This window comes from Medicago truncatula, chromosome 2, assembly GCF_003473485.1.
Source record: "Medicago truncatula cultivar Jemalong A17 chromosome 2, MtrunA17r5.0-ANR, whole genome shotgun sequence".
NCBI lineage: Eukaryota > Viridiplantae > Streptophyta > Magnoliopsida > Fabales > Fabaceae > Medicago > Medicago truncatula.
This window is the reverse complement of record NC_053043.1, coordinates 26,467,608-26,491,013: the sequence shown is the minus strand read 5'-3', so window position 1 is coordinate 26,491,013 and position 23,406 is coordinate 26,467,608. Positions and strand designations below refer to the sequence as shown.

Here is a 23,406-nt window from a genome sequence, read left to right as displayed (position 1 = left end):
TCGAAAGGATGAGGCAATATGGATTGAAAATGAATCCTTTAAAATGTGCATTTGGGGTTTGTGCAGGTGATTTCTTAGGGTTCATCGTGCATAAAAAGGGAATCGAGATCAACCAGAACAAAACCAAAGCAATAATTGAGACCAAGGCTCCTTATACAAAGAAAGAGTTACAATCTCTATTAGGAAAAATCAACTTTCTCCGAAGGTTTATATCGAACCTAAGTGGCAAGACACAAGCTTTCTCACCACTACTCCTGTAACGCCCTAGTTGTTATTTATTTTACTTTGAATTATTTGGAGTCTCATATATGATTTTATATGATTTTTGGTGATTTATGTGGTGTGTGCATTTTAATATATGGTTTAATAAAATAATAATTAAAATTAGTGGGAATTATTATTATTTTAGAAATTAGGGAGTTAATTAGGATTTAATAGAATTAAGGGGAGTTTAATGAAATAAAAGGGGAGTTATAGTTTGGGAGTTAGGAAAAGAAAAGGTCAGAAGCAGTTTTACGTGAAACAAGTTTTGGGAGAGAAAACCAAGAACAAGGGGAGAGAAGAACAAGTAGAACCAAGATCTACCGTGTGTCGTGCGATTTTCTGAACTAAGGTAAGGGTGAGGTTTACTTTCAATAGTATAGATTGTAATTCTGATTTTGATTTAACATGTTTCTGGTAGAAATTGGAGAATTTGGGATTAGGTTTTGATTATTGATTTTTGGATGAAAAAGTGTAGAAACCATAGAATTGAATGGTGAAAAGAGTGGTTAATCAGGTAGGTTAGTGATGGGTTAACGTTTTAATGATAGGGTAATCATACGGTGATGTTTATGGATGATTTTGGAGAGTTTAGGGTTGAGAATTGAAGCCAAGGAGGCTCCCATGGTAGAAAATCGCAGAAAATCTGTAATTTCAGCATGTCTGATACTGTCGAAATCATGAGGCGATTCTAGAAATCATGAGGCAATTTTGACAGAAAAATCTGTAATTTTAGTATGTCGGATACTGTCGAAATCATGAGGCGATTCTGGTGATCATGAGGCGATTTTGACAGAAAATGTGTAATTTTAGTATGACTGATGTTGTCTTACCGTAAACCCTAAAATGCAATTTTCTTCACTCCAAATGCTTCCAAACTTCTTCCTAAGTGTAGGGACTTTATCCTAAACGTATAGAGATGTTTTTAGGAAAGATATAACGTTGTATAAGGGTCTAATGAGTTCATGAGTGGTCCTTGGGGTAGGGATGGAAGTTGTCTATAAGGGTATAGCCTCTCAATGTATCTAAGCTAATATAATTGATGTTGTTGATTACTAATATCTTTGAGTTGTTGAATTCTGTTTGAACGTTTTGAATGGAGCTTGATGTATGAACATGATTAAGATAAATTGTGCATTTTTCTGGATTGTTGGATTGATTAATGATGAACCATTGATGATTGTGTTGTATGTTTACATTCATTAAATCATACAAGTGTGGAGTTATGGAGAGTTGAGTCATATACATATATATGCATTTGTTGAGTTGTATGTAGATATACACAGGTTGGGTAGTTGCATAGCATCAAAGTGGGAGAGCTTCGACTCTGGAACGCCTTGTCGTTCAAAGCGGTGGAACACTAGTTGTTCAAAAGCGGTGTTGAGCGGTGAGGACTTAGGTCCTGATGAGAATGCTTTAACCATTCGACAGCGGTGTGGGTCACGGCCCTGAATATGGTACCACATGCATATTTGCATTATTGAGGAGTCTAGCGTGTTGTCTTAGCGGTGTTGTCATGTCATTTGCATGAGTCGGTGTTGTTGGTTGTAGTTGCCATATTGACGATGATGATGTTGTTTGATGAAGTATATATTTATACCTATATGATGATGATTGATTTGATGATGATGATGTTGTTTTATGAAGTATATATACATATGCATATAAGATGATGAACTGATTATATTTAGGGTGTTAGATTCAATTGACGAATTTTAATATCTATATCTTATTGTTGTGAATCTCACCCCTTCTGCTTGAAAATGTTGCCCTTCCTATGGGTAACTTGCAGGTGATCTTGAGTAGTTGGTGGTGGCTCAAGTGTCTAGGGCTCTGATACATTTGGGATGGGTTTACCTTATTTATGTTTCATTCCTTATGTATCATATTTTGAAACTTGTTGTTCTAGCCCTTTTTAGTGTTTGAATTTATGTTGTTGAGGCTTTTATGCCAAGGATTATCATGGAGAATTAAACAGTTAATGTTGTTGCTCTTAATGCAAATATTCCGCTGCAGATTATTGAGGTTTAATTAAATAGTTTTATTTTTCTATTTAAGAAAAATTTGAAAATGTAGTGTGACATGCCCGTTTGGGATTTACTCTGATGTATGTTTAATTATTTAATTACTTTTGGGTAACGGGGTGTTACAACTCCGACTAAAGAAAGATGATGTTTTCAAATGGGAACCAGAGCACCAAAAAGCTTTCGATGAAATTAAGTCTTATTTGGTAAACCCTCCGGTTCTTTCCCCTTTGTTGAAAAGTAAAAGAATGAAGTTATATATAGCAACGTCAGATGGCACCATCGGAAGCATGCTAGCACAAGAGGATGAATATGGCACAGAAAGGGCCATTTACTATTTAAGTCGAGTACTTAATGATGTTGAAACAAGATATCATCCTAGTGAAAAACTTTGTTTGTGTTTATTCTTCTCATGTACAAAACTTAAGCATTATATAAAGCCTTTTGACGTTTATGTGTATTCCCATTTTGATATCATTAAACATATGCTGTCAAAACCAATTTTACATAGCCGAGTCGGGAAATGGGCTTTGGCACTGACAGAGTATTCATTGACTTATCAATCATTAAAAGCTATCAAAGGCCAAATTGTGGCCGATTTCATTGTAGAGCATTCAGTGAGCGAGGTTTTGACAACTGAAATAGACAACCACCCATGGTATTTATATTTCGATGGTTCTAGTCATAAAAATGGTACTGGCATAGGGATAGTCATAATCTCGCCTAAAGATCATACATTTGAATACATGTTTCGAATTAATCAATTTTGCTCTAACAACGAGGCCGAATACGAAGCCTTAATTACAGGTCTAGAAATTGCACTCGAACTGGGGGCAAGATACATCGAAATCAAAGGAGATTCTGAACTGGTCCTCAAACAGATGACAAAAGAATATAGGTGCGTTAAAGAAAGTTTGGTCACCTATCATGCAATAGCCAGCAGGTTGCTAAAACAATTTACCCATGTGGGCATTCGGCACGTACCTCGAATGGAGAACCAACATGCAAATGATCTAGCACAGAAGGCTTCCGGATACAAAGTCCCTAAGGAACAGATGCAAGAGCCAATAGAAATCAGAAACAGGAGAAATTCGATAGAGTCTTTTTCTGGCGAATCGTTAACGCCAAAACTTGGGGGGACCAGAGCAAGCCAAAAGTCCATAAAAGGTACGAATTTTGTCGAAATTTTTGTCATTAACGATTTAAATGAAAATGATTGGCGAAAGCCCATAGTAGATTATCTGGAAAATCCAAATGGAGCCACCCCTCGAAAAGTGAAATACAGAGCCTTGAGCTATGTAATAATGGGTAATGAACTATTCAAAAAGACTTCAGAAGGAGTTTTATTGAAATGCCTAGGGGAAACAGATGCGTATTTGGCTGTCTCTAATACTCATGATGGAGCATGCGGGACACACCAAGCAGGCCACAAAATGAAATGGCTCTTGTTTCGACAAGGTTTGTATTGGCCAACTATGCTCAAAGACTGCATAGAATTCGCAAAAGGATGCCAAGGATGCCAAAAATACGCTGGAATTCAACGCGTCCCAGCAAGTGAACTCCATGCGATAATCAAACCTTGGCCATTTAGAGGATGGGCTTTAGATGTAATAGGGGAAATTAAACCCACTTCATCGAAAGGATACAGATATATCTTAGTTGGAATAGATTATTTTACAAAATGGATAGAAGCAATTCCCTTAAAAGATGTTACTCAAGAGGAAGTTATAAGCTTTATCCAAAAGTTCATCATCTATAGGTTTGCTATTCCAGAAACCATAATCACAGACCAAGGATCCGTATTTACTGGTCGAAAGATGGTGAAATTTGCCGAAGATACAGGCTTTAAATTGCTAACTTCGACACCATACTATGCGTAAGCAAATGGTCAAGTTGAAGCAGCGAACAAAAACATCATTGCCATTATTAAACGGAAAATAAAGGCAAAGCCCAAGAACTGGCCTGAAATATTAGGTGAAGCTTTATGGGCATGTCGAACGTCTCCCAAAGAATCGACAAACACTACACCTTTTAGGTTTACATTTGGTCACGATTCTGTACTACCAGTAGAGATTCTGTTGCAATCAGTCAGAATCCAAAGACAATACGAAATACCAGTTAATCATTATTGGGACATGGTCATGGACGAATTGACCGATCTCGATGAAGAAAGATTAACAGCGTTAGAAGTCCTCGCGAGACAAAAAGAAAAGGTAGCAAAAGCATATAATAAAAAGGTAAAATCGAAGTTTTTTGCCCAAGGAGATTTGGTATGGAAAGTGATCTTACCAACACTACTAGAAAAATTGAAATTAGACACGGGAGAAATCTGTCTCTAAATAGCCATATTTCCGTCGCTAAACTTGTTAGAGACGGAATTTGAGACCGATCATGTTCTGTTGCTAAATCAGTGGTCTCTAAACTGTTTAGAGACGAATTTTGTGTTCCGTCTCTATCGGAGACTGAAAATTTCCGTTGCTAACAATTAAATTCCGTCGCTACGCGTTGATGTTGTAACAAATTAAATTCCGTCTCTGAAGAATATAATTCCGTCTCTATAGAGACAGACCATAAATTCCGTCTCTAATAATAAATTTTTTAATTTTTTTTTTGCCTCAAATCAATTCCACGTTGGCTGTTGGATACTATATAAGCATACATGTATATTTTATGAATTTTGCTTGAGTTTATATATAGATAATAACATAACATCAAATGCTATGGATTTCCTAATGAATTTTGCTTATATAGTTAATAACATAACATTATCTATAGATAATAACATACCATTATCTACTAGAAATACATGTATATTCGACATATAATGTGTAGTCCATAGCATCTACAAGAAATCCATAGCATCCACTAGGAAATCTGTAACCAAAAATATTAGCAAGCTGTAAGTAATAAAACCAAGATAGCTATAAGTAATAAAGACAGAATTATAATGTAATCTGCATCTTCTTTATTGAAACATAAGATAGGTGTATTTCAAATACATTTCTATAATAGCCACCTTTTCGAATCAGCAGTCCTAATTATGTGATAACAGCCGAAAAGTTGATTAGTGGCATAGAAAACAAATAAAAATATGGCTTAAAGAACTGATTTAGATCAAATTTCAGGCTCTATAAATCAGGTTTAAAAGTAGTAAGATAAAATGATTCAAATACAAGATCATTGTATGAACCAAACCTTTCACTGCAGAAAACCCAGAACAACTTAGCCTATGGAATTGAGACTTTACCTTTCATTTGGTCCATCACATGCAATGTTTCATCTTTTGCTGGTGTTTTAAGTTCACAATCTATGACATGTTCAACTCCAAGAACCAAACCTTTTCCCCTCACATCAACAACTGCTATAAAAGAAAAAATACAAGTTTATTTAGAGACAAAAAGAGAGAGAGAGAAAAAACAAATTTTGATTAGCTGTTTAGATATAAGCTTTTGTTCTCCATTACATGAGTGCTTTCTTGCGCATTAATCTTGGATGGGAAAAGGATAACTGAAGAAACCTTACATTCATGTTTGTCTTTGAGTGCGTTAAGCCTCTCTTTCAAATTGGACCCCACTATTCTATTACTTTTAAAACGCCCAATCCCAAAGTTGTAAAAATAGGATTTTACCAAAGTTGTTAAACTAACTTAGGTGAGTCAAGACCTTTGCAATCTTAGGAGTAGACAACAACACCAAGAGGAATGCCATTTCCAATACCTTGTTAAAAGAAAAATCAAGAAAACAAGCAAACACTAATGAGCATACATACTTGACAAGGTTATGCATTTCATCATGTGTAGATATAGATGTTCTATATTCTTTGGCACAGAGAGTTAGCTGTTTTCTAAATTAGATGAAGATGAATTCTTTCTACTCTGACAAGGAGAGAAGAATTAGTTACCTTTGTCATTTTTACTATATTAGGTTGATCACCATGGGCTTCAAATCCCTAGAAATGGCTACCATTGCGATCAAACCTAGATTGAACCACATTAGCAATACAAAGACCTACAATTTTTAAAGAAATTAGTTGTACTTCATGATACATAAGTTTTTACATAAATCAAAATTATACTATCCAAATCAAGCTAAGACATAAACACACACAACATGAGACAAAATTTCCATACTCTAAATTCTATTGGTAATCTGAATTTTCGCACTGGTGTAATTATAAAGAAAATTATAGTTTCAAAACTTAACTTTTGAAAAAAGAAATATATACCAGTTGTTTTCCTGTAACAGGGAATCATCTATGATGCTTTCTTGTCTAACTTTCCTCTATGTGTTCATTATACTAAGCTTGTCATGTAACTATATAAATGATGGTGAATATTCAACTCAATACCTCTGCTGAACATGAACATAATGTATGACATTTTATCAAGTTATTGAGTAATTTGAGTTGATAAATCCCAATAGGTTATAGTCTATAATCAAGGTAGTCTAAAGCTTATCTAGAAACAGAGAAATCCAATTAAAAAAATTCCATAAAGGGTGTCTGATTTCTAGCAACTTTGTAAATTATGATAACAAAAAATCCACTTACATGATGATTCTATAATCAATTTATGAATTGTTTTACCTAATGAAATGTACTGTTACACATTGAATAGCATGACAAAGCAATTTATTGAAACTAACCTCACTGTAGTTGCTGAAATATCAACCACCAACCTAAAGTTCAATGAGAAAAGAGTGTCAGTATCAGTTAAAAAAATTACAAAAAGAAGTAAACAAGGATGAAAAGAAGTATGACTAAAAAAAAAAGGATGAAAAGAAGTAAATCAATTCTATTTTGCCAAAATTAACAAATTCAACGTGAGATTTGGCTATCGACACAATTTTCCCCCAAATCAAAAAAAAAAAAAAAAAAACCCTAAAATCCCCCTACACAACAAGAATCAAATTCATCAATAGAACTTCCACAAAAAACAAGAATAAAATATAAAACAACAAATACTCACTCAAAATCATTAGGTGCGGATGAGACCCTTGAAGCTTCGTACCCTATGCAAAAACAAGGATAAATAAAGGTGAAGGAGAACGAGGGTAGATAAGAAATGTAATTTTGACTACGCATAAACCACAAACCGTCGCCAACATAGGAAGATCAGTCGAAGACAGAGAGAAAACGAGGGTGAAGGAGGGTCTTGAATGAAGGATTTCTGGAGAATGAGGGTTTTTTGTGAGTCGAAGACATAGGAAGATCAGTCGAAGATAGAGAGAAATTTTTGACTACGCATAAACCGCAAACCGTCGAAGACAGAGAGAAAATTGTTTTAGGGTTTTGAGAAAATATGAACTGATGGGGGAAGTTTTGGGGTTGGAAGGATTTTTCTAATGAAAAATTAATCTCGTCTACACTCCCTTCTCGTCTACACTCTACTTCAGTCTCTAGTGTTGGAATTTCAGATTCCGTCTCCACTTATAATGTTCCGTCTCTGATCCCGTCTCAGCTAGAGACCAATTAAATTCCGTCTCTAAATTCCGTCGTTATATGAAACTTTTCTAGTAGTGCAATGGACAAGAAAGATAGAGCTTTGGGAAAATGGTCACCCGGATGGGAAGGACCATGGCAGATATTAAGGGTCTTTTCGAATAACGCTTATGAGATCGAAGAATTAAACGATGATCGAAGGATTTTACGAATAAATGGAGAGTACTTGAAAAAGTATAAACCAACGTTGCAGGAAATTAAAATCATACAAGAGTAATTCGAAAAGATAAATTCAAACATAGCATTTCATGGGGCCAACTAATGAGCGGTTTACACAAAAAGTTTCAAAATGAGCTTCAAAGGAGCGCAGAATAAACCACTACAAGAGAAATGCTACAAACAGAAAATGATTGCTTCGATGGAAAACCCTACATAAGCTGGCCAAATCCAAAAAGATCGAGGAACCATCGAATCTCGCTATCCAGACGACACCTAACGCAAAAGCGCTGGAAATCATATTGGTCATCTTCAGCATGATGATATCCTCAATAGTTGCGCCTCAATCCGTCCCCGCGACAGTTGTGCCAGTTGTTGCAGAATCGACGACGGATTAACTGGGGAGGCAGTAATCTCTTGTACCAGCCTTAGACGAAGCGGAAACGGGTATTCTGGCCTGTTATCTCCCTGCGATAGCGCGCGACGTTTCTTGTCTCCAAAAGAGACCAGAAATCATGAAAGAGTTCAGCAGTATCAGGTGTGATACCGTCAAGCGCCCTCAGCAGCACGTCGAAGTAGAGAGCAATCACAGAACCAGCATCCATGGCATTCTTAAGCAAGCCTTTGACGGTAGGAATGCATGGCTCAATATCCAACATGAATTGGGTACATCTCAAAATGCATAACATATGATGTCCATGCTCCCACAAACGAAGTCGGAAATCCAACTTAGGATGAGTGGGCTTCAGATCGGTGAGCAGCCTGATGCAATCCTCACCAAAATCTCTTGAGACCTTACGGTCCCTGCAGAGAGCAGCAATCCTTTTGTTTTGTCTTTGAAAATAAAAAAGATCAAACATGCTGTCTTTAGCAACTCTTGCAGCGAAGTCTATGATCAAATCATCACTCAAACAACTTATGTAATCCATGGAGAAAGTTTTGTTTGTGGAGAAGTGTTTGATAAGCACAAAGAAAGATAAGTGAGAGATGAAAAGACAAGATCCAAAGAACGCTATTTATAAGAAGAGTGGGAAGTTGAAAAGTGGTTTTTTCCCCCTTAAAATACAGGCGACGGTTCTTCTCTTTGGATCATCATGGATCATCAAGAGACACGTGGCAACAGATGGACGTTTTGATTGCCAAATCTTGGGAAGGAAGTTGTAACAATACTTTATGTTTTATCTTCCCTAAAAAAGAATCTCATAATTAGATTTTTGGAAGATTTACAGTTCCCTAGGTGAACTAATCTTACCAAGTTATGAAGTGACTTTTTGGTTTCTCATCATTGTGATCATCTTGAGATTTGTTCCAATAAAAAGAGCAATTTGAAATAAATATAGCTTCTTATTGGATATTACTCCAAGTTTAAAAACGGTTGCTAGACCTATACAAGTTTAATACGAGTACAAAAAAAAAAAAAAAAAACACAAAATAGGAACTAAACTCCCAGGATGGGTTCGATACAAGACGGTTACATTTGAAAACCAGAAGTAAGTTGATGCAGTTGTTGTTTCAAGCCATCGAGTTTGTCTTCAAGGGCTTTACCTTGGGCAGTGAGAAGTGATATTTCCTGCTGAGAGGATTTCGATTCCTTAATCTTCTGGATGGCAATTTGGGCCTCTGACTTCATTATACCCTCTTTGGCCAAAAGCTGGGCTTTTTGGCCCTCCAGCTGCTCGATTTTGGCTTTATATTGAGCAATTGACGAGTCAATATCCGCCACTTGAGATTGGATGAGAGGAGTTTCCTGTCGAAAGGCTTCCAGTTTGGATTTAAATGCAGCAATCTCGTCCAACAGCTGATCATATCGGAAGGTATGTTCCTCAAGCTTAGACTTGCCATCTTTTCTTTGAAGACACCCTTGCTTTATGCTATCCAATAAGGGCTCTAAAGCTTTAAAAAATTGCTGGAACTTGAGACCTGAGGGAAGAGCTATGAGTTTGTGAAATATTTCTTGTATTTCGAGAACAGCGTTCTCATCTTGCTCTATGATTTCGAATAAATCAACCCTCAACACTTTGCTTCGAAATTCGGCGAAGAGGTTTTCGGTCGAAGCTTGAGAAGGATCCCTAGTCGACACATTGGAGGATTTCCCGGTGCTCCTAGACATGAGGATGTCACTGGCCAAAAGATCGAAAGCGTCCAAGGGATTAGACTCCTCAAGTTGACTTAGGTCTGTTGGAACCGAAGTTGGATCATGTCGAGATGGCTCAGCATTGCCCTTAGAATCCGGGGTATGAGTAAGCGAAGGGTTTTCAGAAATAGGATCGTCTCTGGGAGTAACTGTAACACCCCGTTTCCCAAAATCAATGTAATTATAATATAAAATCAGAGTTTCAACATCAAACGGTATGTCACACTACAAAATATAAATTCTTAAATAGATTAAAACTATTTAACAACATCCTTCATTAAACTGCAGCGGAATAATCTTTAAATTGAACTCCATTATCCGAAATAATCTTGGCATTAAGCCACAACATAAAATATTTCATCATTCATAGGGCTACAACAACATTAACCAAAATTTGATACATAGAATGAATTTAAACAATGAAATCCCATCCCACGTATCAGAGCCCTAGACACTTGAGCCACCACCAACTACTCAGGATCACCTGCAAGTTACCCATAGGAAGGGCAACATTTTCAAGCAGAAGGGGTGAGATTCACAACAAAATATAGATAAAGAATACATCAATTGAATCTAACACCCTATCATAATTCATCCACATTATTATTAATTTCATAACATCATTTTCGCATCTTATTAATAATATTAATTCATACACCTCTCAACAATATATGCAACTTATCACCACTCCACTAAGACTCCTCTAAACTCCCATGCATGTGGTACCATAAATCAGGGCCGTGACCCACACCGCTGTCGAATGGTTAAAGCATTCTCAACAGGACATAAGTCCTCACCACTACACCACTTTGAGTAACTAGTACTCCACCACTTTGAACGACTAAGCATTCCAGAGCCGAAGCTCTCCCACTGTTATGTTAATGCAACTAATCCCCATAGAGTATATCTACATACCAACCAACCTGGACATATACATATATATGATTCACCAACCAACTTACACCTTTAAGGGAATTTTAATTATATACAACACACATCAGTCAGCATCCATTCATCAAAACCAACTAAAGCATCCAGGGAAATATATATCAGCATACAAGCCATGAAATAATTCAACAAAATACACCATCCAACAACAACAGAAATTAACCAACCAAATACTGGGCAGCTCGCCTCGCGAGCTCATCTGCTCGCTATGGCGAGCTCAGGAAAACAGCTACTCGCCCTGGCGAGTTGGAGGCGAACTCGAGGCGAACAGAAATATGGTGCTCTCGGGAAAAATGATATTTTTCTCACTCAAACCTCAATTCTAAGCTCCCTAATCATCTTTTAAACTTAAAACTTGCTCTAGTCCCCTTAAAAATCATCTAGGTACACGAAACTACCCAAAATACGGCTTATAACAACATTTTCAAAATCCAGATTTTTACAAGGCTACTCGCCATGGCGAGCTGTATCACTCGCGAGGCGAGCGATGAAGTTGTTCACTCGCTATGGCGAGCAAGGCTACTCGCGAGGCGAGCGATGAACTTCTGTACGGGCAGAATGCAGGTTTTTCCCAAAAATCCCATTTTTCCTCAATTCACTCCCCAAATTAGTTTACAGATATGAAATGAAAGGTTTTATGCACCCAGAACCCATTTCTACCCTCAATTCTATGATTCTTACACTCAAAACCCATTAATCAACCAAAAACCTAACTTCTCCCAATTCTCACATAAACCTATTAGAACAAAATCAGAATTCAGAACCTATAGAATTGCGGTAAACCTCACCCTTACCTTAGATTTGCAGAATAACACAGCAGCAAATGGTTCCTAGGCTCCTCTCCCTTGTTCTTGGTTTTCTCCCAAACTTGACTGTTTTCACGTAAAACAGTTTTCTCTATTTTTCTTTCCTTTTCTCAATTCCCAAAGTGTAACCTCCCACTCCCTAATTAGCAATTAACTCCCTACTAATTATGTTAATTATTTCATAACCCCCAAAATAATAATTAATCCTATTCTTATATTATTTTAATTATTTAATAAAATAATCACATAATAAATAAATATACACTACTTAAATCACCAAAAATCACATAAATGACACTACACAATTAAAAAATACTTAAATAAAAATTAGAGTGTTACAACTCTCCCCAAATTACTGAATTTCGTCCTCGAAATCTTACCTCAAACAAACAACTCAGGATAAGAGTCCCTCATCTTACTTTCCAGCTCCCAAGTCACACTTTCACCAGTTGCTCCGCCCCAAACTACTCTCACCAAGGGTATTTCCTTGCCCCTCAATGCCTTTATTTTCCGATCATCGATCCTCAACGGCAAGGTCTCAACTGTGAGATTGTCCCGAACCTGCACATCATCTCTCGGAATAACATGTGAAGGATCTGCTACATACTTCCGAAGTTGTGACACGTGAAACACATCATGCAAGTTCGATAGATGTGGTGGCAAGCCAACTCTATATGCCACCGTTCCGATTCTCTCTGAAATCTGATACGGACCAATGAACTTCGGAGTCAACTTTCTCGATTTCAAAGCACGTCCTACACCCGTCATCGGAGTCACTCTTAGAAATACATGATCACCCTCTTGAAACTCAAGGGCCTTTCTCCGCTTGTCATGGTAACTCTTCTGTCGACTCTGTGACGCTTTCATCTTCTCTCTGATCATCTTGACTTTTTCTGTAGTCTCCTGAACCAAATCCGGTCCCAACACAACACTTTCTCCTGACTCGAACCAACACCACGGAGTCCTGCACCTTCGACCATACAAAGCTTCGAATGGTGCCATTCCTATACTCGAATGATAACTGTTGTTGTAGGTGAACTCTATCAATGGTAGGTGACTATCCCAAGCTCCACCCTGTTCAAGCACACACACTCTCAACAAGTCCTCCAATGATTGGATCGTCCTCTCCGACTGACCATCTGTCTGAGGATGATAAGCCGAACTCAGTCTCAACTTCGAACCCAAAGCGTCCTGTAAACTCTTCCAGAACCTAGAAGTGAACCTCGGATCCCTATCCGACACAATACTCGAAGGAACTCCATGTAGCTTCACCACACTATGTATATAAATCTCAGCCAACTGAGCTACCGGATAACTAATGTTGATAGGAATAAAATGTGCCGACTTCGTCAACCTATCAACCACAACCCAAATCGAATCATGTCCCCTCGGAGTATTTGGTAAACTTGTCACAAAATCCATAGAAATACTATCCCATTTCCACTCTGGTACATCCAACGGTGTCAACAATCCTGCAGGTTTCTGGTGCTCAACCTTAGACTTCTGGCAAGTTAAACATGCATACACAAAATGAGCGACATCTCGCTTCAACCCAGACCACCAAAACAACTTTTTCAAATCATGATACATCTTCGTAGCTCCCGGATGAATGCTTAAGCTACTCTTATGACTTTCCTCTAGGATTAACTTTTTCATTTCTTCATTATCAGGAATACAAATTCTACCTCTGAATCTCAACACACCCTGTTCATCAACCTTGAAGTCACTATCTTCAACGCCATTACCAGCAACCATCAGATCAACCAACTTGACATCCACTTGCTGTGCTTCTCGGATACTACTCAGAAAATCACTGTTAATCTTTAGCATCCCCAACTGTACGCTTTGAGGCGACAACTCACAAACCAAACTCATGTCTCTAAACTGTTCCAGCAAATCGAATTCTTTTATCATCATAGCAGACATATGCAGTGTCTTCCTGCTCAATGCATCAGCGACTACATTAGCTTTTCCCGGATGGTAATTCAACCCAAAATCATAATCTTTTAACAGCTCAAGCCATCTCCTCTGCCTCATATTCAATTCCTTCTGATCAAACAAGTATTTCAAGCTCTTGTGGTCACTGAACACTTCAAATCTGGAACCATACAAGTAGTGCCTCCAAATTTTCAAAACAAAAACCACCGCAGCTAACTCCAAATCGTGAGTGGGATAATTCTTTTCATGTACCCTCAGTTGCCTAGAAGCATACGCTACCACCTTGCCATCTTGCATTAAAACACCTCCTAAACCCAGCTTAGACGCATCACAGTAAACAACGAATGGCTCTTCCGGCTTAGGTAAGATCAAAATAGGAGTAGTTGTCAATCTTTTCTTTAATTCATTGAAACTACTCTCACACCGAGCATCCCACACAAAGGACTTACCCTTACAGGTTAAATGAGTCAACGGCAATGCTAACTTTGAAAATCCTTCTATAAATCTGCGGTAATAACCAGCCAAACCCAAGAAGCTTCTGATTTCAGTCACCGACTTCGGAGTCTCCCATTGCGATACTGCGTCAACTTTTGATGGATCAACCGCTATACCATCACCAGAAATAATATGACCAAGGAAACTCACTTCACTTAGCCAAAACTCACATTTCGACAATTTGGCATACAACTTCTTCTCTTTCAAAACTTGCAGCACAATTCTCAGATGTTCTGCATGCTCTTCTTCAGTCTTCGAATAAATCAGAATATCATCAATAAATACCACCACGAATTTATCCAGAAAAGCATGAAAAATTCGATTCATATACTCCATGAACACACCGGGCGCGTTAGTAACACCGAAAGGCATCACTTTGTATTCGTAATGACCGTATCGTGTCCTAAAGGCCGTCTTTTGCATGTCCTCATCCTTCACCTTAATTTGATGGTAACCTGACCTCAAGTCAATCTTACTGAACACCTTTGCACCCACTAGCTGGTCCATCAAGTCATCAATCCTCGGAAGCGGATATCTATTCTTAATTGTAACTTTGTTCAATTGACGATAGTCAATGCACAACCTCATACTACCATCCTTTTTCTTCACCAACAACACAGGTGCTCCCCACGGTGAAACACTGGGTCTAACAAACTTCTTATCAAGTAAATCTTCCAACTGTTTCTTCAATTCAGCTAACTCAGAAGCTGACATACGGTACGGTGCCATCGACACCGGCTTTGTTCCGGGAACAAGGTCAATTGAAAACTCCACCTCCCTCTCTGGCGGCACATCGGAAATCTCATCAGGAAACACCTCCGGAAACTCATTCACCACTGCTAGCTTGTCAATCACAACTTGGTTTTCTAACGACAGATATGCCATTAGAGAATACATCAGAATTCCATCCCGTTCTAACTGCTTCATTTGCTTCGTATTCAAAAACTCAACTTCACTCTCTTCATCAGCGGAAGAAAAATGTACCGTCTTACTAAAACAGTTGATATGAACATGGTTATACTCCAACCAGTTCATACCAAGACACAACAATCAACAAACAGGACAACAAGAAAGACAACATTAAAGTTGACACTCTATCCTAGGTGGCTCAACACGACTCTACTACTTGGCCGGACGGACCAACCTGCTCTGATACCAATTGTAACACCCCGTTTCCCAAAATCAATGTAATTATAATATAAAATCAGAGTTTCAACATCAAACGGTATGTCACACTACAAAATATAAATTCTTAAATAGATTAAAACTATTTAACAACATCCTTCATTAAACTGCAGCGGAATAATCTTTAAATTGAACTCCATTATCCGAAATAATCTTGGCATTAAGCCACAACATAAAATATTTCATCATTCATAGGGCTACAACAACATTAACCAAAATTTGATACATAGAATGAATTTAAACAATGAAATCCCATCCCACGTATCAGAGCCCTAGACACTTGAGCCACCACCAACTACTCAGGATCACCTGCAAGTTACCCATAGGAAGGGCAACATTTTCAAGCAGAAGGGGTGAGATTCACAACAAAATATAGATAAAGAATACATCAATTGAATCTAACACCCTATCATAATTCATCCACATTATTATTAATTTCATAACATCATTTTCGCATCTTATTAATAATATTAATTCATACACCTCTCAACAATATATGCAACTTATCACCACTCCACTAAGACTCCTCTAAACTCCCATGCATGTGGTACCATAAATCAGGGCCGTGACCCACACCGCTGTCGAATGGTTAAAGCATTCTCAACAGGACATAAGTCCTCACCACTACACCACTTTGAGTAACTAGTACTCCACCACTTTGAACGACTAAGCACTCCAGAGCCGAAGCTCTCCCACTGTTATGTTAATGCAACTAATCCCCATAGAGTATATCTACATACCAACCAACCTGGACATATACATATATATGATTCACCAACCAACTTACACCTTTAAGGGAATTTTAATTATATACAACACACATCAGTCAGCATCCATTCATCAAAACCAACTAAAGCATCCAGGGAAATATATATCAGCATACAAGCCATGCAATAATTCAACAAAATACACCATCCAACAACAACAGAAATTAACCAACCACATACTGGGCAGCTCGCCTCGCGAGCTCATCTGCTCGCTATGGCGAGCTCAGGAAAACAGCTACTCGCCCTGGCGAGTTGGAGGCGAACTCGAGGCGAACATAAATATGGTGCTCTCGGGAAAAATGATATTTTTCTCACTCAAACCTCAATTCTAAGCTCCCTAATCATCTTTTAAACTTAAAACTTGCTCTAGTCCCCTTAAAAATCATCTAGGTACACGAAACTACCCAAAATACGGCTTATAACAACATTTTCAAAATCCAGATTTTTACAACGCTACTCGCCATGGCGAGCTGTATCACTCGCGAGGCGAGCGATGAAGTTGTTCACTCGCTATGGCGAGCAAGGCTACTCGCGAGGCGAGCGATGAACTTCTGTACGGGCAGAATGCAGGTTTTTCCCAAAAATCCCATTTTTCCTCAATTCACTCCCCAAATTAGTTTACAGATATGCAATGAAAGGTTTTATGCACCCAGAACCCATTTCTACCCTCAATTCTATGATTCTTACACTCAAAACCCATTAATCAACCAAAAACCTAACTTCTCCCAATTCTCACTCCCAATTCTCAATTTCTTGGGAATCTGAATTTACCTTGAGCAAAAAATGTACATGGATAGCCAATAAGTCAAGAAGGCGATATGCTCCTGATCAGACACTGTGGTACTAGAAGTGTCGTGATGATCAATGATGAAGTTACCATAGGCAGGTCTCGAAAAATCGAAAGATATCTCCGAGGAATGAGTATCAGGGTCGAAAATTTGGCCTACAGGTTTCAGACCCACTAGACTAGCAACATCTAGCAAAGTAGGAGTCAGCATCCCACACTTTAAGTGAAGGCTATTGGTTGAAGGGTTCCAGAAATGGAGAGCAGCGATTATCATCTCATTATGATATTTTGGTCCCTGCCGGGATAGCTGAATAAGATCGAAAACTCCCATTTCTTTCCAAAAGGGACCTTTGATTTTCTCCACTTTATCCAGCCAGTCAAGGTATTTCTCATTATTTTCTATCTTGGGTTCAGTCCTAAATTTAGACTTCAAAAAACTTAGGTTATAAGGACCTTTTGCGAAATTAAGAGGCAATTGTGCCTCGTTGCAAGGAAAAACGGTATCTAGTTTTTTCTGATCGTCGGAGTCGTCCGGCAAAGGCCCTAGGTATGCATGCGATGAGTTTGGGCATGAGATGATTACCTGAGATTTCCAGATTTTGTCTTCAGCTTCTTTGACATCTGGTTCTTCCATAAACTGAAGATTTATGGGAAAATTGGCACTTGGTTCATGTTGTTCCGTTGGTTGAGAAGAGGAACCTTCTGCGCGCGTCATGGAGATTCAAATTTTTGTTTCAGTAAACGATGAACAGTGTTTGGATCGTAAGTTAGAAGAAGGGGATGGTGAAAAGAGTAAAATTACTAAAGAGAAACAAAGTAAGAGTAAAATTATGACTTAGGGTCATATATAGCTTTTGATGTTGGACAGATGTCAATCATCGCATGGAGCAGTTGTTTTTTGATGGTTCCCAATGACGGCATGGCCCACTAAGTCTTGAAAAAGGCGGTTTGAACCTTTTCAAATATCCCGTTTGTTAAAAGAGTGATGTCATGCTGAGGAATCATATTTTATCGGAAATTTTTAGAAACGTCATGTTTCTCCTGATCGAAAGAGAAGTTCAAACATAACGTTTCTGGGGGGTGTAACGCCCTACTTCTATTAAAGCAATTAAACATGCGAATAATACATTTATTCAAGAAATAGAGGCTACGCCACATTCAAAATTCAAAAACCAATAAACATGTATATAAACCTCAACAGTCGCAGCGGAATATAAACCAGAGTAAATTCAAATATACATGTTATGAATAAATAAATTACATCAACATAGATGCATCTCAAAAATCCCAACAAACGGGTAATCTCCAAACATAACAAAAACCAAAGTAAAAGATAATCTAGACCGACACAACTAGGCCTAGATCAGAGCCGACTAAACATCTAAACACCGATATCGGAGAAAGCTCCAGATATCCACCAAGTACAAGAACTCACCAAGCAACTAAACCTGCACAACGTCTACCCATCCATACAGATAGGCAGGCGGTCCATAACAGATCCACTCGGGGTAAGTATTACATTATCATAATCCAAATAACAGATAACATGAATATTTCAATTTAAACATCATGCACTTTGTTGTCGCGATTTTTGGGTGTCAAGTCATTAATTAGGCTTGAACCTTTCAATCTTTGATATTCTCTATTTTTTCTTGGGAAGGGCAAAATTGAGAAAAAACCCTTAGATTCTAAGTTCGGGGGTCGCTTTCGCTACGGGAAGGTGTTAGGCACCCGGAACGATTATGGTATTCCATAAGAACCGTTCTCCTAAGTTTATTTTTACGCTTTATTTTTATTGCCTACTTATTGAAAGAAAAGAAGTTTTATTTGAGTGAAGAATGGGGGAGAGAAGATGATTGAGATCTTATTTTTATTTGGCTTGGAGGAGTTTTAACTCATTGCCTACGTACCCTTTTAAGGGATCAAAACCAAACGTAGTTCGTTCTCGAAAATTGTTTTTGTTTTTGTTGGTTGATTTTAAGTTTGAAAAAGGAATTTTGAAGAATGGAGATGAGAGGCCTCAAGGGCATGAGATTTGGAAAATGTGAGGTGGAAGTAGTTATTTTGTAAAATAAAGTCTAAGTATGATTGAAATTCATTGGGATTTTTTTTCTTAAGAAAACAAAAGGGAAATGAGGAGTTTTGACTCCTATTTTAGAAAAAAAGTTTTCAAATGAGGTTATTCATATTTTTGAAAAATGATTTTTTTTTCTAAGCGTTGTAAAACCTAAGCATACATCTAAGCGGTAATCATGCAACGTGTGTGCGTGTCGGTGCTTGTGTCGGTGTACATCCCTTATAATGTCCATAGTCCTTTACATTGTCCTAGATACATGCTATGGTCTTTGTGAAGAATTTTAAAAGGAACTAATCTATCTAAGATTATTACAAACCCAATTGATATAGAAATGAATAGAAAAAATGATGCCAAAACTATAGGATGAATGAAATGTGAGATGAGATGGTTAGTATCATAAAGCATAAAAATAGTAGAAAGGTAAACAAAATTGAATAGAATAGCAAGAGAGAAAAAAAAAGTAATGAAATGAAATAAAGTGGTAAAAATACACCTAGAATTTAGGTATAACACTCATACATGCATATGACCTATAATTCCCTCATTATAGCCATTTTTTGAAAGGTTTGAATTTAAGCTACAATGTGAGGATCATAAGAGCACACACAAGCAAAGCATTATATCATATTCCTAGAGATATTTTCACACATTATTTCACATGCCAAAATATCACAATATGAAAAAATGCATCAAGAACATATATGGAATTTAATGAGCAAGAATTAAAAGAACAAAGTAAAGAAAATAAATGCAAAAATAAGCAAATAAATTCTAAAACTTAGAGGAAAAATCAAAATGATAGGGAAATATTTTTAGAAATTTTTTAGAAGCATAAAACACCAAGAAAGTGTAAAAAAGGTATTTAAAACACAATTAAAAAGCAATTAAAAAAAGAGGCTCAGCAGGATTTAATCTGGTCCGCTGGATGAATCCAGAGGTCCAGATCTAACTCCCAAGATCACATCACAGCCACTGGATCAAAGATCCAAGGGTCCAAAAAAAGCACAAAAGATAGTGTAAAAATGCAGGAAGCACAGTGACCGTTAGATCAAAGATCTAACGGTTCAAACAGAAGATATACCATATTCCACACAAAAAGTCACACACAGGATTCAAAATCAAACACACAGCAGCCATCAGATCTTGGAACAATCCAGATCTGATGGTTCACAGAGCGAGGGAACACAACAAGAGCACGCACGCGCGCGCGTGGGAACGGAGGGAGTATAAAAAGGATTTTTCACACAAAAAACTCACAAAACCTTTTCCTCTTCTCTCTCTAAGTTAAACTTAGAGAGAGAAGCTCTCCCTTCTCTCTAAAACAAACACGCCGGAGAAGATGGTGGGAGGGTGGCCGGAGCTGCTCCGGCGCGGTGGCCGACCGGTTTCCGGCGGCGGCGCCACCGCGTCGGAGTTTTTTTTCTTTTTTTTTTTTAAATTTTTATACCAAAAGCTTCGTCTCCTCCTCCTCTACACAAATCCGGCACTAGTTTTAGCGAGAACGGTTCGGTTCGGACTAGATCTACATTTTTCTTTGAAAATTTTTCACACTTTTTTTTGAAAAAAAACCACGGATCTAGATATCCTTTTCGCTCTAGTGTCCGAATCCCGGCCTCAAAATTTTCAAAATCCGAACGTACAAGCCTAGATCTACAAATACATATCCGTAACAAACTTTTTCACACTTTTTCTACACTACACATATGCGCGCGAAAACGGAGAAAAAGAGGAGAGAAATGCGTTACCTCTGTCGTAGGACGCGCTATGTGTCCCGTCGGTGTTGTTTTTGCTCGAAAATCCGGTACGTTTTCGTGTTGATGTGATGTTTCGCGGTGGTTTTGAGTGAATCCGGTTCGGATTTGTTGATTTTGTGGTGGTTGGGGCTGTTTTGGAGCAGATCCGGTTTGGATCGGTTGATTTTGGTGATGAAGTGTTCTTGGTGTTCTTCCTCTTTTTCTCAGCTTTTTTCTGTTTTGATTCTGTTATGGATGAGAGAGAGAAAAAGATTCTGTTTTGGGAATGATTCTTATTGATTCTGATTTCTCTGACTTGATGTGATGGATCTGACACATTTGCTATTTATAGCCTGCCATGTGTATCTGAGAACCAATGGAAAAATGACATTTGGACTGTTTTGGACTTAAGGACTAATCTGCAAAAAAAAGTGAATATGAGGACTAATCTGCAAAATAAGAAAAAGGACTAAAAATGCAATTTTTAAAAAGTTTTGGACTAAAATGCAATTCTGGAAATTGTTTGATGGACTAAAATGTAATTAAAAATAAAATTGAATTAAAATTGGTAATTGGTAAAAAAGTAAAGTGAAACGAAAAATAAAATCAACAAACGGACTAAAACGAACAAATTACCGACATGAGCTATTTTAAAATACCTCCCTGCCGAAATTTTGACAGGAAAAGACCAAAATGCCCCTAGGGACTAAACTGACCCAAATTGACTCAGATGCGATTTTGAAATGATTTTTAACAAAGAATTAACGATGATTTGTACAGACAAGTTGAAGAGACTTAGAGACAAATACAGGGACAAAAATGGGTTCCACTGCAGGAAATGACCAAAATACCCTTTTGCATGATTTTTTGAAATAAAATGCAAGAAAAGTAATGCGACGTTTCAGAGAGTGCTTAAATGACTTGGAATGTCAGAAAAGACAGAGGCAGTAAAATTCGTTTAAAAAGAGAGTAAAGATTCAGAGAAAACAACAGCGAATTGACAAATATCAGTGTTAAAAGAAGTTTGAACGAGTATTTTTAGGTCCAAAATCAGGGTATAACAGCTGCCCCTATTCAAGTTTCTTTGTCTGGAGGGTCAAGAGACGGAGTCTTTGGCTTGACGGGACAAAGATACTTAAATATTAACATTTGCACTGTGTTTGGACGTAAAAATACGCTTGTACATTTTCAAATATCATGAATGCCATGCAACATTTGGATTATGAGTGCGAGACAAACGAAAGCTGGAATTAACAAAAGATGTCCTATCCATTGCGGGATTGGTAGACATTGACAAGATAACAGATAACAGGGTAGATAGAAGACTAGGAACAAATTGACGGGTACAAGCTGCTCTTGGATTGAGCTGGGCACTTGACCGGGGATAAAAGCAGACAAACAGGTGCGAGTTGTTCTTGGATTCGAACTGGTCACTCGACCGGGGACATAGAAAAGGTAGACAGGTACGAGTTGTTCTTGATTCGAACTGGTCACTCGACTGAAAGCAAAGGCAAATAGACAAGTACGAGTTGTTCTTGATTCGAACATGTCACTCGACTGAAAGCAAGGCAAATAGACAGGTGCGAGCTTGTTCTTGGATGCGAACTGGTTACTCCACCGGAGACAAAGACAAAATAGACAGGCGCAAGCTGCTCTTGGATCGAGCTAGCCACTTGAGCGAACAGAAACAGATAGACGGGTACAAGCTGTTCTTGGACTTGAACTAGCCACTTGACCAAAATCATAGACACATAGACAGGTACGAGCTGTTCTTGGCTTCGAACTGGTAACTCGACCGATAACATTAAAAAGTAAACGGGTACAAGTCGTTCTTGGATGTGAACTGGTAACCTGACCAAACAGAAACATATTGACAGGTACAAGCTGCTCTTGGATTGAGCTGGGCACTCGACCGATAACATAAGCAAATTGATAGGTACAAGCTGTTCTTGGACTTGAACTAGCCACTTGACCGAACAGGAACAAATTCACGGGGATTGGTTTTTTTTTGGCAAAATATAGGTTGAAATTGACTTGATGTTGATTTGATTTGAAAGGTAGAAATTGACCGATATTATTGGCTCACAAGGTTTTGACAGAGAACCCGACATGAGTATTGAGTTGAGACTGATGTTGACATTGGAAATGCAATATGCATGGATGATATAACAGTCTTATTAAATGCATGGGCACGTAATATGCATGATTATGCATGTATGAATGCTTGTAATGCATGACTGTTGGCGATTTGTAGACGCAGTTTCGCAGAGACAGACAAGACATTGGAGTATTGGGCACGTAGTGGCTCGTGCTATATTACACATTCTTGGAAATCCTCTTTGGAGATGACGTCGTTGGGAGACGTATCGGGACCATGGCTGAGGGCAGGTAGCTATGCAACTTGCTGGGGATAGAATCTTGGGAGACTCTACTGGGAATAATGCCGGATGTATCGTGGACGTCGCATCTGTGGTCAATGCTTTTTGCATGTTATTTTTTCAATTTTCATTCATTTTTTTTTGCATCCCATTCTTGCCTGGATCGCCCTTTCGGGTTTTCGATCCACCGGGGAAATAAATTCTTTTCAATGCCCCAT

General features: G+C 38.0%; 1 protein-coding gene and 1 pseudogene across 1 annotated transcript; one reads left to right on the top strand and one right to left on the bottom strand.

The window, feature by feature from the left end:
- Positions 1-2,533: 2,533 nt before the first annotated feature.
- Positions 2,534-4,165, top strand: LOC120578345 (uncharacterized). Its single transcript, XM_039831024.1, has one exon. It carries the CDS (start codon positions 2,534-2,536, stop codon positions 4,163-4,165), a length of 1,632 nt encoding a protein of 543 aa, XP_039686958.1.
- Positions 4,166-5,174: 1,009 nt separating this feature from the next.
- LOC11418470 (alanine--glyoxylate aminotransferase 2 homolog 3, mitochondrial-like) lies at positions 5,175-6,663 on the bottom strand (annotated as a pseudogene).
- Positions 6,664-23,406: the final 16,743 nt, after the last annotated feature.

Bases quoted from the DNA above. Each gene is read 5' to 3' on its own strand.
- LOC120578345 (XM_039831024.1), top strand. From the start codon at position 2,534: ATGAAGTTATATATAGCAACGTCAGATGGCACCATCGGAAGCATGCTA.